Raw genomic sequence first — 15,892 nt, forward strand, 5'->3', positions numbered from 1 at the left:
TCTTTACTTTCCTGATGTAATGACAGTTACACAGAGTGAGGCAAAAATGATTGATGTTTATTAAAAGACAATTTTTTTTATTGTATCTATTGATCAAATATTTTATTTGAATCAGATTCTATAAAAAATATTAGGCCAATAATTGAAATTTTTATAGCTATTGAAAAACGTCTTTGTCCGAAAAGAATTCATCTTAAAATGTTTATCTTAAAATAACAAGTTATTTCAGATGACGTTAAGTTGTTGACTTAACATCTGGACATATAGCTCGAAGTATAGATCGTTATGTTGACTCTTAAATGATTCTATCAAGGAGGCGAGATCATTTAGATTTAGCATAGCTGGATATTATGCATACGCCTCGAGAAATGTGACAGACTCGATAGACCTTTTCGACGTATTTTACGAGCGCTGTTCGGCGCTGGCGATCCTTTCGTTTCCCAAAGATCGCACAGGAATACATGAAAATTCAGAATTCGAAATAACAAATAAGGTGAAAAGAAATCGGCAAGAGGAAACCAGTTTTTAACGTTCTTTCGTCTGAATCTTCCTTTCATCTTTCTCACTCTTCCGCCCTTGTTTTCTATTCTTTTACTTTTTTTCTTAAACCTCTGCAATACTCCTTTTCTCTCTCTCTCTCTCTCTCTCTCTCTCTCTCTCCTCGTATATATTATAAATGAGAAAAATTACAGAGATAATATATGATATATATAAAATATATAGATATATATACGTGCCTTTAGGCAAAGAGACCTCAAATCTTTTGCATTACATCTCCGAGCTTTATACTCGTGCTCATGAATGTAAGGATTTCATAACTATTACAATCTCGATTATCTTGAAACAAAATAAATATATTAAACTATAATTTTAATCAATGGTATTTGTTCCATTCCTCTATTAAGTTAATTAATGTATTATTATTCGTGCGAGGACGTAACAATCTTACAAGAGAAATTATTTTCAACGCTGCACTTTGTCCTGACTCTTCAGAGAGACCTCTCTTCTTCTTCTTCTTCTTCTTCTTCTTCTTCTCGTCTTTTTCCTTGTCCGGTACGATTAACCGAACGTTTCCACGGTCGTTTCGCGAGCCGTTATAAAGGCCGGCTTGTTAGACGAGATGCTCCACGTAAGAGACATACACCGATTTTACACTCCGTCGGTGTTCGTGGTCGCGGTGTAAAACCGCGAACATTTTTCGCGCCTCCATGAAAAAGACGAGAAGAAGAAGAAGAAGAAGAAGAAGAAGAAGAAGAAGAAGAAAAGAGGAAGAAGAAGAAGGGAAAAAAGCTACGAACCTTTCGATTAATATAAATGAAGAATTAATATTTATTTATTTATTTATTTCTTTTTTATAATTTTCAGAATTATTTCTATTGTCAGACATCAATACCAATAGCAATATATATCATAATGCATCGTCAGCCATGTTAGATCTTCGTGATGATCTAGCGAAATAATCGTTATATCGAGTAATCTCACAATCTACCTCGTAAACCTTTTTTCCCTCCCTTCGTCTAAAGAAAAAACAACGTACTCCGTCTTCTTTGAGACGATAGATCCTTTAAGGTTAATTCGAAGGTAATCTTACAGATGGATGCCTTCGATCGCGACTACAATGTTCTTGATTCCTATATACCGGTATGGGTGCGTGTGTGAAGAAGAGGTTGAGAATCGTGTGCAAAGAGAAGAGAAGAAGTCACGAATTGCTTTGTTGCCAAGTCCTCGTCTCCGATGGATTCTACAGGTGCTTCGAGATAAAACCTGTGTGTCTTTGAGTACAATACATATTTATGTAAGATATTGCAAATAAAATAAATATCTCAACATCTCAGATATATCGTAGATTACCAGTGTGAGCTTGAAAATTTACAAGAAAAAAAAAAGTACATCATAAATGAGTTAAGACAATTTTTTGAAGGAACAAGACGAATAATAGGACTGGACAAAAACGATAAAATATTTATCGTATATTTCGATCTATTTTAATTTCGAGGAAACAGGTCACAAGGTTTCGAAGATAAAGGAGACATCATCCTTGTTAAAAGTCGATCCTCAGAGTATCTGCAAAAAAAAAAAGTTAAGATTATATCGAATCTCTACCCGAGCAAACGATCCAAGAAAGCGTTCAATGAATAGCCGATAATAGTGCCCATTGTATATTTGACTCTCGAGGAATGGTTCGTCGTCTTAACAAATGGTCCATTGTAGACCCTCGTGAATTTCTTGGCGTTTTTACCGTCTTCTCCTTCGGTTTTAACGTTTTCTTTTCACAACTCGCACAGAATCCGAGCGTGCAGTGAAATTGTGAGCGAAGAAACGATTTTAAAAGAATCATTGCACGCCTTTTTCAAGAATTTAAGGATTCTTTTGTAGTTTTCGAAACGCTGGTTAAACGAACTGGTTCATCGGTAGCAGTGGTAATACAATTTTAAGAATCGAAATTTCTTATTTATTCGCAATCTATTACAATGTCGACAAACATTGTAAAAACAATGTAATATCGATATCGATATTGTTTGCACATTGTAAGTTAAAGCTGGAAAAAGAAGAGGAGGAGGTAGAGGAGAAAGGAAGAAGGGAAGAGAGATTCTCTCTCATAGGTCGTGTAAGAGCAGGTCGATTGCAGGTTTATCTACGATCGAGAATGTTTTTGCTCGATCGTGGCAAACCAAATTGGGTTTGCCGCAAGTCCATGTACTGTGACTTGTCGAGAGTTACGTAAAGTCTGGATTATTCGAATGACACTTGTTTTATGTGTGTCTGTGTGTGTACCGTATAGGAACGTGTCGAAGATGATCGGTTATTCAAAAGACACAATGATTTCTAGGCACTTACATATGTAAAACAGGATTACATTTATTATAGATCTATATAGGCACATGATTTAGATCTATATATGTATATTAATATTATATATTATTATTTATATATTTTTAAAATTTCAGGGATGATGAAGAAAGACACAAGCACCAATATCAGATAAGAAACTCAGGTCTGAAAATGTTTCATTTTTTTTTTACAGAGTTATGTAAAAAGTGTTGTCTAAAAAACACCTGTAGTTGATTAAAAGGACTGTCTTGCCTTGAACTGCTTTCAGTCACCCTCAGTTATCTAGAGTTGCCCTTATAATTAGTTATCCAATTGACGACTGAAGTCTAGCAAGTGGCAACTGGTCTTGTCAATAAGATGTCCTGTTGTGTATATCAAAGTTAGAATAAAATATAGTTGACTTTAAAATAAACTTGAAAGCGTCCACTCAATTAGAAAGAAATAATGTTGTTATATATGCCTTCCAAAACCAAATAATTTTTGTTTCTAATTTACTTTGAAAAAATATGTTGTTTCCGAGATATTTAAGTTTATTTAAGTCTATTCAGTTATTCTCGATTTATTCTCTTCAGTTATTCTCTTTAGGAAGAGAACTCATCTTGTACATAATAATAAACAATATTATTAACACACATATAATATAATTATGCATTTTTAATAGGCACATACAGATGTATATATTTCATATAAATGTCAGAAAAATATTTCTATGCCGAGTTCGAGTTAACCAATAGCTAGCGAGATGATGACGAACGGCAATGGATCGTGGTGGAGTTTTTTCATTCTCGTAAAGCCAAGGATATATACTCTCCTTTTAATCCTGTTTCTCTTTCGATAAACGCTCCCCTTTTATCTTCGTCGATTTCTATGCGCAGAAAACACTCCAAAGTGGTCGAGAGAAAGAGAAGAAAAAGATGGGAAGAGAAAGAGAGGAAGAGAGATAGAGAGAGAAAGAGAGAGAGACAGAGAGAGAGAGAGAGAGAGAGAAGTGAAGGAAGAGGGAGAATGGCTGTTCTCCAGAGATCAAGTTAGAGTACCGCCACAAAAAACCTGTCCCGCATAATTACATTATCGGTCACATCTCGCTCGACTTCTGTCCGCGCGACTGTCTCAAGCTTCTGTATCCCTCTCACTATTGAACTCCCCACCAATGTCTTCTTCTTTTCTTCTGTTCATTTTTTTTTTCCCTTTTTTCTTCTACTCAAAAGGGCGCATAGGATATAACGAGGTACAGCCGTGAAAGGCTGCAGGGGGTCGTGTATACGATCGGAGGACACTCAGAATTTTTTTTTCTACAGCTACACGTTGTTCCTTTTATCCAAAATCGATATAAACGAGACTTTAAACGAGTTTCTTTTTCTTCTCTTTTTTTTTTTTGTTAATTCGTTGTGGATAAAGTGATATATTTGAACGTATAAATTTAATCAATAACATAAAAAATACAGTATTTCTTTTTGCTCTATAATTAAAAAGATTTTTTTAATTTCGTCACCATATTGTTGCATATTTTGTGTCTGTAAGGAAAAATGGTAAGATAAAGAAGAGACGATAATAACTTCGTTTGTAGATTTTATTTATTTTTTTCTTTTCATTGACATGGGAGATATTGTACGGACGTACGTTTGGAATGCGCATTTCGAAATCGCAGGAAAACGGGTAACTTAAATATTAAAATGTATTATCTCTACGAATTACATAACGTGTTTTTTTTTAACATAATATTATATCTTCGACAATAATCGCTGTTTTTCTAAAATATGACAAAAAAGATAGTACAAACGGATTGAATAATATCTCTTGCGGTTTTCTACTTCGTAGAAAATAATTTGAAGAGAGAGTACAGTGTTGGTTTTCGATAGTACTCCTCGCGTGCATTTGTTTTTTTTTTAATCGGAAAACATATTATTATTATTATTATCCTAATTATAATAATTTAATATACAATGAACAATATGGATGATGGATAAACGCATGTTAAGACAAATGCATCGAATATTTCTTATTGTTTAACTCCTCTATACTCTTCTTTTTCAGTCGGTGTTATGCTTTGTACGAATAACATGCGCTATCCAATCGTTTCACGATGAAATACTATTCAATAATAAGTCGTACATTTTATATATTATATATACATATATATATCGAATATATATGTATATATCCAATTGCATAAAACATAAAGCGAAAGAATATGTTAGTTTCTATATAACGTTTTCAACTTCATAACAAATATTATATGCACGTGAACAAAGTAAATATTACAAAAAAAGAAAAGAAATAGAAATACAAAAAGAAACGTGTGTATATGTAAATCGTTATCTCACTATTATCTTGCATCGATGTAAAATACATACAACTCTTTCTCCTACATAAATTTTTATACGCATAGATGTTTCTTCGATGCAAGTAACAGTGCTATATGGACTTCGAAATATCTATTATATAAGAAGAAGAAAAAAAAAAGAAGAAAAAAATATATCAGAAAAAAGATATTTGCGGTTGTAAAAATGATAAAAAGTATAAAAATGCAATAAGTCGTTCATATACGCATGTATATATTGGAAGTTTACGCAAATATAATGAAATATTTAATATACATTCGTGGAGATTCAAAGTTTCATTTTAAATTCTATTTAGAGATTCCTTCGAAAAATATTTACGGGGAATCCAATATAAAATTATATATTAAATTATGTGAAAAAACGTACGTATAACTATTTATCGTATGACTTCGACGTCGACATCGACGTATGTATATAATACGACGTTTTGACTAACAATGGAAGTAATATATGAGAAATCAGTACTTTATGATATATGTATTGACCTTTATCTTTCAAATTACTTGGCATTTTTATTATATGTATATTAGTGTCATTTTGTTTGTATGTATATATACATACGATAGCTTTCTTTTTTTTAAATGCACCCGCATATATAATTATTAATTTTTTCGACGTCAAAGTCATTTGTACAGGATAATCGGCAAGAAAGGTCCTAACAAATATTTTCTGACAAAAAATTTATACATGCAGCACCAAAGAGGATATATTTCTTTCTTTTCTTTCTTTTTTTTTTTCGGTTAATATACGGATAAATCTTTGATATTATGTTGCAGGCAAAATTGTACCATATTTCTTTCTTTCTGATAAGCTGAAATATATATTATTTTGAAGTATAATATATTTATGAATTATCTCGCATTTCTATAAGTATTTTACATTTTGTACCTTTTTTTTCATTGCCTTTGTACCTAACATATTTGCTTGCGACACTTTTGCAGACAACCTGTACACATTGTATGAAATTTACTAATTTAATAACCTAAATTAATTGTACATGTACTCTCAAAAAAAATAACAAGTCTGTCTTATTCTCTTTAAATACTCAGTATACTATAATCAAACATAATAATGTTAGTTAATAGTTGTCCCTTGTGTTCTTTTTTTTTACTCTTATCAGATCTCTTATGTCTTCTTGTCTATTAATATAATGTCTCTTTATATATTCTCAATACTTTATATATTAATTAAATAATAATCTTATATTATATCCCTTGGATTATAATAAATCTTGCGAAAAAAGAAATAAGTTTCATAAAAAAAAAAAGTATCGGTATTTTTTTATACCTCATAAAATATTATTTAGTTTCAATTGGGAGCTACAATTTTTTTCATTAACTTTAATTGAACTTATTTAACAAATTTTATTAAAAATTGTGTTTTACAAAAGCAGAAAAAGTATTTGATGAATTGCGAACAATTCCAGTTCAAGATTGATTAATAATAAATGAAAAAATAAACAAGATAAAAGCGTTGTTAAGAAAAAGATGAGAGATCCGCCCAGTCGGTCATATAGTGACTTACTTCAAAGCGGAGAGATCTCCCCATTGGCTAATTGTTAACTAGAGCATGTTTCACATACAAAAAGCAACGATTAGAGGCCTTGTGATATCTAACTACTATAGTGCATGTGTGTGTACAATGTTTTGTTAATATTATATTAAATATGTGTGATACAGTTTTTTTTTCATATATATTTTTGTTTTGCTCTCGTATCTGTAATCAATGTGCGAGTGCACAATAATCATAGATAATTAATAATTCAATAAATTTGGCCCTCTGTCTGCAGAGTAAAAATTGATTGTGTATCTAAAGATCTTGAAAGAGATCTTCCTTAAGAAGTAACATTCAGTCGAGGCCAGATTGTGACATCGCTTCTTATGCTGCCCTTTAATATTTTCATCTAATTTTGTATAATAATAATAATAATAATAATATTGAGAAAGATAATTTTCACATTAGGTAGACTGTTGTTATATCAGTATTTTTCAAATACTACAGGCTAGAGTATAATTTATCACATTGAAGATGTTTTTCGTGTATATTATTTCAATAGATTGTAAAGTTTTTATTTTTGAACACATAAAACGTGAGGCAAAATGTTTGACAGTATATGCTATCGTGAAAGTATTCTCCATTCATAGATACATATACACCACAATCCGAATTATGCAAACACATTTTAGATACCCTGTAATAAGCTAAAGTGTCTGCCTTCAATCTAGCCTTGTCAAATATTACCATAGATATTGGATTAGTTTCTACAGTTCTATTTTCATAAATAGCTTGCACGCTATGAAACACCTATTGTCTTTGGGTTTTACAACTGACCAGAGATGAATAAAATAAATTTACATCTTGCATCGTCATTTAATACGTCATATATGCACATATATATACACATGTGGTTGTTATATCTGACATATTTTTTAATTCTCCTTAAAAATGACTTCTAATTACAGTCATAACATTTTTTTTTAATTTTTAAACCGTGAAAAGAGTTATATTGTTATAGTCTCTTAGTATATAGATTAATATGAAAAAAGAAAGCAGAAAAAAATTTTTAAACTCACATGTATACATAACTTTTCGTACAAATATTAAATGCACAAATTCATTATTTTCTCTAAGTAAACTATAAAACCCAAAAGCAAATTCTAATTGGCAGTATAGTGTTGGACATTGCGCCCAGCGCAAAGTGCATAGCGAAATTGCTGCAGCAGATAAGGATTCGTATTCCTTACCACGATGAGAAAAGATCTTTTATCTTGTTTGAATGAGATTCTTGGAGAGGTTACACGTACGTGGCCATAGTCCCGGTTGGAATGGACGGTGTTTCCTCTGGTCTGCCTTTTGGACCATATTGTCCAATAAATGATCCATCTTCTGTGAAAGGCCCTATAAATCATACGTATAGAAAACATTATGAGACACATTCCTTTTGTTTCAATCGAATTTAAAGTATCAATGAATATGTGTCTTAAGGTGAAAATCAAACAATTAATAAAAAAGCATATAATGCCAATGAGGTAACATTACCACCTACCTTATACCAACGTTGCAAACGCTTGTGAATTAGGTTCCTGTTTACGATGCCGACCGTATTGACCAATGAAAGATCCATCCTCGTTCATACCCTCTGCATTAAGTCAAGCAACAAAGCAAATAAAATGTATAATAAAAAGATAAGTGTAACATATAAAAATAGCACGAGAGCTATACGGAAATTAATGCAATATTACGTACATATATTATCTATCATCAAATGATATATAACTTATTCGTTTATAAATTGTGCACAAGCTGAGAGATAAAATAAAGCTGAGAACATTTTTTGCAAATAAGATAATTTATATCGCAAAAATAAAAACGAAAAAACGAAAGGATTCATATGTAGCATGCTTTGTTCTTTATATTCTACAGTGAGAGTATGTTCTGTATATAAAAAATATTTAATTAAACAATTTATTGCATCAAAACAAACCTTCCCCATATTCGGCCATAGAATCAGTGTCAGATTCTGGATGTTTTCCATCTTGATGAGAAGACGAGGCCAACGACGCACGACCACCGGCAGATTTAGTATCTAAAGGTTGAGAATATTCATGGAAGCCACCTTCGTCAGGATAATCTCCTCGTCCAGCAGCTAATTCACGTTCGTGCACTGCATACTTTCCACCTCTATTTCGTTTAATTACGCAGACAATAATCAGAACAAATAGAAGGAAAGCTATTGCCAGCATCATACCTACATAAATCATTAGATATAATTAATATATGAATATCATAATATACGAATATATCAAACTTTCGATTATTACCTATGAACCACCCAGCCGTTGCAACGTTTTCTTTAGGTTGAATTATTGGCCCTTCACTACTGGTCTCTACTTCTTGTGGTACACTTTCAGTTACATAATCTCCATCAACAGCAACTACAGACATAACATAGACTTCACCACTCGGAAGTCCACGTACCTATATAAAAAGATTTGATTAAATTTTTTTTTCTTGGAATTTATGGTTTTCAGAAAAAAATTATATTATCACTTACTTCAATCGTATTCGATTGAAATTCGGGATCCGTTTCAGAAGCAATTGTTTCACCTTTCAAATTATATTTTACAAAGAAATGACTACCAGGATTGCCATTTAAATTTGGTTGCCATGTAATCCTTACATTAGAATATCCATTTTCTTTGGGAATAGTTTCCCATGTAAATTGAGGTACGTCTGGTCTTTGAGAAGTACGTGTCCTTTTTTCTATGAAATAACTATTAAAGAAAGATATTTTATCATTATACTCTATCAAGAACATATATATTTTATTGGTAAATAAATTCTATGTTGACAAAACTTACTCATTTCCTTCACCAACTTTGGTTGTAGCTCGAATATGGACTCTATATTTTGTATCAGGTGCCAAAGCTGCTAATTTAGCACTAGTGGCTTCTGGATCTGATATATGTGGTTTCCTTTCTAATAATGCCTCTAATCTAGTTCCATTTACTACCCTATAATAAATTTTGTATCCAGTTAAGACACCATTTGGTTCAGCAGGTTTTGACCAGACAAGAAAGAGTGCACTAGAGCCCATGGGAAAAGCTTCAAAACTAAGTACTGTTCCTGGAACACCTTCGGGTGTATCAAAACTTAAGGTCTCTGATGGAGGTCCTGCATATCTGCATATAAAAAAAAAGTTTTAAAAGATCTGTTTACCTAATTTCCAAGTTAAAAGATGATACGTTTGAATATTTAGGTTACCTTCCATTATAAGCAAGAATCCTGACATAATTTTTACTATACGGAATAAATTTATTAACTAAAGCGCGTGTCATATTGCCACCTCTAATGTCAATTTCACGCATTCCTTTTTCACCTTCTTTTTCTGTCCAAGTTTGAATTTTATAACCTTTTAATTCGCCTCTCACCGATTCTTCAGGGACGGCATTCCAGGAGAGTATTGCAGATGTACTAGATTTGACTTGAATCAAGGTAAAGTTTCCAGGAGCTTGTAGCGGTACTAAAATATATTACATATGATATAACTGAATATAAATTATATTTTAAGATAAAATGAAACTTTTATGAGTATAGGCAATACTCATTTATATGTTCATTTTACATACCATCCTCTCCAGAATATCCATACACTTCCTTGACTTCAGCTTTACTTTCTCCTTTCTCATTAATTGCAATTACTTTAATTTTATATCTTTGATAAGTTGGTTGGTTATCTATCGTAAGAGTGTGTTGTTTCCAATTGTTTATGTCCTCTATAGTCCATTGTTCTTCTGGTCTGTCTCTTTTATAATACACTCTGTACATAAATCTTGGAGCATTGTGCTCTATTTGTGGTAGTATAGTCCACGAAATTACAAGATTCTGGGGAGTAGTTCCATTACCCATAACATTATCTGGATTACGATAAGGAACGTCCGACTGAGTTGTACAAACGTCGCTATGTGATGAAGGTAAAGATTTTCCTGTTGAAATATTATGGATTAAAGATTGTATGAATTAAAAACATGTATATATAATATTACGTATTTGTAAATCATACCTATTTTGTTCCATGCAAGTACACGAAATGTGTAATTAGCCCAAGGTGACATTGGTACATCGTATGTTTGTTCTGTAGCAGGTACAAAATCTGCTGATGTTTCCCAAGTATCTGGTGTAAAACTTGTATTATATTGAATAGTATATCGTAAAATTGGTGCTCTATTATCACCCATAGGAGTCCATTGTACAACCGCATTATCAGACATACAATTTACACCAATTAATTTTGGAGCATTAGGTACATCTTGGACTGTTAATGTCGCTTGTGCCCTTGTTTCATCCAATTCAGTACGAGCAACGCAAGTGTAAGTACCAGAGTCTAATTCCGTTGTCTTTGTGATCATTAACGAATAGTCTGTACTTCGTACAAATCGTGGTTCCATTTCAAAATCAATAGGTTCGCCGTTACTTAACCATTCTATCGTTAAAGTTAAGCTAGAATCAGTTACAGCGTTGCACCTGTAAAATAAAGATAATGCAATATTACACATTTACTTAATATATACATTAATTTAATATAAATAAATATATACCTAAACGTGGCAGTAGAACCTGCTGCAACTTCGTAATCTTCCGGTTCATCCGTAATTCTTGTACGCTCTTTTACTACGAGATTTGCAGAGGCTTCCACTTCTCCAAACTTGTTAGATGCATGGCAGATATAACTACCTGCATCTAAGAATATTATATTTTCTATTTCTAAATCACCAGAATCCAAAATCTTGTATCTTCCTCCTGTTAATTCTTGACCATTCCTGGCCCACTTAACTATTGGTTTTGGTGCTCCAAATACACGACAAGTAATCCGAACTGTTTTACCTTCTACCGTTGCTTTGTCATTTGGAGGTTGAGTGATTTCAGGTTCTAAGGCCAAGACATTAACATATACATCTTTGTATACATATCCTAAAGAATTAGTGGCGTTACAGCCATAGTTTCCTGTGTCCTTCTTTTTTAACTTTTCTATAATGATAGAATTTGCTGTAACTTTTCTTCTATCGTTAGCTGGTGCCTCTGATATCGGTTTTCCATTATGAATCCATTTGATTTCTGGTTCAGGTACACCACTTGCCTCGCATCTAAATTCAACAGTTTCATCCTCTGCTGCATTTATAATCTCTGGTTCTACTGTGAAATATGGAACCGCCATTACTTGTAGACTAATAGAATATGAATTTGCATCTCCAACGCCATTGGATGCTTCACAACTGTATGTTCCTTCATCCTCAAAATTTACATGCTTTATAATTAATGATTTTCCATAATTTCCTTGTATAATTCTATCATTTGATTGTATTAATTTTCCATTTTTACTCCAAACAGTTTGTGGTAAAGGAGTACCACCGTATATACAATATAATTCAATTTTTTTACCACGTAGAGCAACTTCATTTTTTCTACTAACATACTGCTTAACAGGTTCATGTTTATTTTGATTAGAAGATGCTCCAGTCGAAATAACATTTAACAAAACTTTGCTGCCTAATTTATATTCATTTCGAAATACAGACGTTGCTGCACACACATAATAGAAATCATCAGAGGCATCATTCCTTGTAACATTGCTAAACCAAAGATTTCCTTCAGGATCTAATGTCATACGTGAATTATTAATTGATTTAATTGCACCAGCTGTATCTTGAATCAGCCAGTATACATTTGGTTTTGGCCACCCATCTGGTGGTTGGCACGTTAGTTTAAATGGTTCTCCTTCATAAGCATTTAAACTTATTGGAGTTTGATCTTTAAATGCATTAAGTTCTGCTTTACGAACGAAAACGGAGTTTGATGTAGCTATTCCCCACTCATTTTCTGCAAAGCATTGGTACTGTCCTAAATCTTCATCACGTGGTCTTGCTATGACTAAAGTGCCTCTTCCTGGTTGTTGAGAAATACGATCATCATACGCTGGCCATTCAAAATTTTTTCCATTTTTGATCCATCGGTACCTAAATTATTATCATTATTATTATTAACATTAATGTACTTAATTATTTATAAGCATCGATTTTCTATTTTTTATTATACATGCAAATTAAATAATTATTTAGAAATTTGCATTGTAATAATTAAAATATATGAATTCACTGTTAAATTGAAAAATTTATTTTCTTATTTATCTACCACTATTATAAATTTTATTACATGTAATATTTAACTGGATTTATTTATTTTTTTTAAATATAAACAGATGAAATAAATGAAATTCATTCATCAAATTAAAATTATTTTATTCCTAAAATCTATGTAAATTGATTAAACTAAATATGACTCAGCTTGTGCTAGAAGTAAAGTATCTATCAGTAGTGGTAACTTTATACCCCTTTAGGATATGAGGTCATACTAGTAATTAAGACCAGTTACTCTGGCTTCTTAGTACAGTAAAGACTGTGGGTTTAGTTAAAATAAGATAAAATTGTATGAATGAATTTATATATAGATATAATTTTTTATTTATACTTATATTAGAAAAGAAAATCAAACTCACTTTGGTGCAGGTTCTCCTTCTGCTTCACATTCAATCAAGAAAGGTTTATCATTATTATTGACCTTAGCTTGAGCTACTTGAAAAAGTTGTTCATCCGTAGGTGGCTGCTTGGATATCCGTGGTGGAGACTGAACTGATGGATCATATAAAATTTGAATTATTAAAAGTAGTAATATCAACATATTATACATTATAAACACAATATTCTAATGAAAATTTAACAATGTACATTGAATATAAAAACATTATAACATGATGGAATGTAATAGGATGTAATGTGCTATCATAAGGATTCTTATTTGTATAATTTTACTACACTACATTAATCTGTGTTATATAAAATTTTTAAATATAATATATATTGTACAACCAAATAAATATATAAATAAATAAAATATACATATAAGATTTATATTCATAATGTACTTTGTTATTTACAGTATTTTACAGTACATATCAGATCTACAGGAGTAACATTTATACCATGTAAATAAGAACAGACAAATGATGAATGATTTTTATAGTTGTGATCTTATAAAATAAATTCTTTTTATGCTTCATAATTACGTAGCAAAATTTTTCTAAATGCAAGTAGCATACAAAATGATAATGAAGCAAAGAAATATGATTATCATTTTTTATAGAATGTACACTTAGATTGATGAAAATATCATTTATGAATATGTGTGCAATGTTATGTTTAAAGACACAATTATATAAAATTTTTAATGTGTTTCAATTTTTAAAGTGAAATATTAGATTTTATAGCACAATGAGAATTTACACATAGCAAATTTTTACGATTTTTCACCTTCAAAGATATCCGGGATACGAACTATAAATTAAAAATCAGATATGTATATATTAAAAAACTGAATTGAATCTTTATCAAATACAGGGAAAGAAAGCATTCGCAATGTTATACTCACTTATAGCTGATGATTGCAGTACGAGTGTTGAGACAATAAATACAGCAAATCTCGTCATGATAGCGTCTTATATTTCGTATCTAAACAAAGAAAAAATATTATTAAGAAATGTTGCTAAAAATAAAATTCATGGATAAAAGTAATTGTTTTATAGCAACATTAATCATTTGTAATCCTTTAAGGATTTAATTACAAAATTGTTGGTTATAATCCCAATTTTCTCTTATGTAATTAATGCAAAATAGATTCATTGAAGATTTCTAAAAATCCGGAAACGATGAGCAAATCTCTGTATGCAATCGCATACATTTGAATAAGCGTAGGGGTTGTTCTGTCGATTAAAGTCACTATTCTGAAGTAAATCGTATCCACGGAGATACAGAAACTTCAAAAAATACACTTGGGAAAGAAACTTCGATCTCGGTTATGACGCGAAGACTGGGCGTACTCCACAAGCGTGGAGGAAACTATGAAAGGTAATTAGGAACGTCTCTCCACATGTGTCACACTATTTAGCTAGGCTATTTTGTAGGCATCGTATAAAGGGAAAAATAGAGCACGGAGAATCGATCCATACTCCGTAGATACATACATATTGCGAAAGTTTGATAAGAGGATTTTCTAGTGCAATATTTTATTCTATAAAAAGAAATGCATTCATCGAATGGAAAGAATTTCTGGGATGATCTCACCGAACTCGACGTCCTTCGAAATTGTAAGATCGTTCACAAATCGTCGAGAAAGTATCAACGATCGAAAACTCAAATTCGACGCATTTTCTATTTTCACCTTTTTGTTCTTTCCAGTTCTTTCTTTGTTTTCTTATATAAAAAGAAACAATCGATCGAATTTCTCATTGTCACGAAAAAATTCCCATTGGGATCAGAAGGATAAAAAAGGAAGAAAAGAAAAAAACAGGAGCCTGTGTAGACAAACGGGCACACCCGCGATGCTGTAAGCTCACCATCGATCGTCTACCGTTCGTATTCTTTCGTAAGTTAAACGGCCAACACCCACGCGTTATTAAATCAAAAATAAAAACAAAAATAATCGAAATAATCTTTCTAGATAAATTAAACTCACCGATCTTAACGTTACGTTGGTTTTTAGTGCACAAAAATCCCTGTCATTACTACGGCATTATCGAAAACAAACGACTCGCGCACTGAACGTACCGTACGGTACCGTACCACTGTACGTGTGCACGTTACACGTACACTAAGAGTTTCTCCCCACTCTTTTTCTTCTATTATATATATACAACTATGAAAACTGTTTCACGCTGATGCATTCACAGCTTGCGCATGCGCAAATTATGCGCTTTACTCTCCTTCTATTTCTAAAGGTGGAGCACTGTGAAGTTAGCCAAAATGAAATACGCGGAATTTTGAAAAGTGCGCGCATAAAAGTGAGACGTTTCAAAAGTTATACATGATATATGTTTAGATCGATTTCAAAAGATTATATTTCAATACTTTTCTTGAAAATGTTCAAAATTTTCCATTGATCGTTGCTTTACGGTCACGCTTATAAACGTGATCATATTTGGTTGTAACGGATGATCAACGCATATATAACTTGTGACGAGAGTCGCTTACAAATTATCACGTTTGTCTTTCCAGTCGCGAAAAGTTTAGATGATTGATAACATTCGTATTGATATTAAATTCGTTGCAACGGATTAACTACTGTTTAAAGCTTATGTAAGATATTGAAATAAATATTTGAAAAAAAAA

The 15,892-nt window shown here is 31.8% G+C and overlaps 1 protein-coding gene across 7 annotated transcripts; it reads right to left on the reverse strand.

Annotated features, from left to right (window-relative positions):
* Window positions 1–4,388: 4,388 nt before the first annotated feature.
* LOC127065932 (neuroglian) lies at window positions 4,389–15,399 on the reverse strand. Of its 7 annotated transcripts, XM_050998985.1 has the most exons (14): window positions 15,240–15,398; window positions 14,157–14,236; window positions 14,039–14,062; window positions 13,228–13,360; window positions 11,273–12,688; window positions 10,738–11,198; window positions 10,304–10,660; window positions 9,939–10,197; window positions 9,536–9,856; window positions 9,229–9,448; window positions 8,996–9,152; window positions 8,659–8,922; window positions 8,221–8,313; window positions 4,389–8,072 (listed from the first exon to the last, which is right to left on the reverse strand). In XM_050998985.1, the coding sequence occupies exons 2-13, from the start codon at window positions 14,212–14,214 to the stop codon at window positions 8,222–8,224; spliced, it is 3,762 nt and encodes a 1,253-aa protein (XP_050854942.1). In that variant the 5' UTR covers window positions 14,215–14,236; window positions 15,240–15,398; the 3' UTR covers window positions 4,389–8,072; window position 8,221. The 7 variants fall into 7 exon arrangements, with proteins under 7 accessions (XP_050854942.1, XP_050854939.1, XP_050854940.1 ...); XM_050998982.1 differs by lacking the exon at window positions 8,221–8,313 and having other exon boundaries at window positions 15,240–15,399; XM_050998983.1 differs by lacking the exons at window positions 8,221–8,313; window positions 15,240–15,398 and adding an exon at window positions 14,849–14,994.
* Between the last annotated feature and the right edge of the window lie 493 nt (window positions 15,400–15,892).

This window comes from Vespula vulgaris, chromosome 8 (genome assembly GCF_905475345.1).
Source record: "Vespula vulgaris chromosome 8, iyVesVulg1.1, whole genome shotgun sequence".
Lineage (NCBI taxonomy): Eukaryota > Metazoa > Arthropoda > Insecta > Hymenoptera > Vespidae > Vespula > Vespula vulgaris.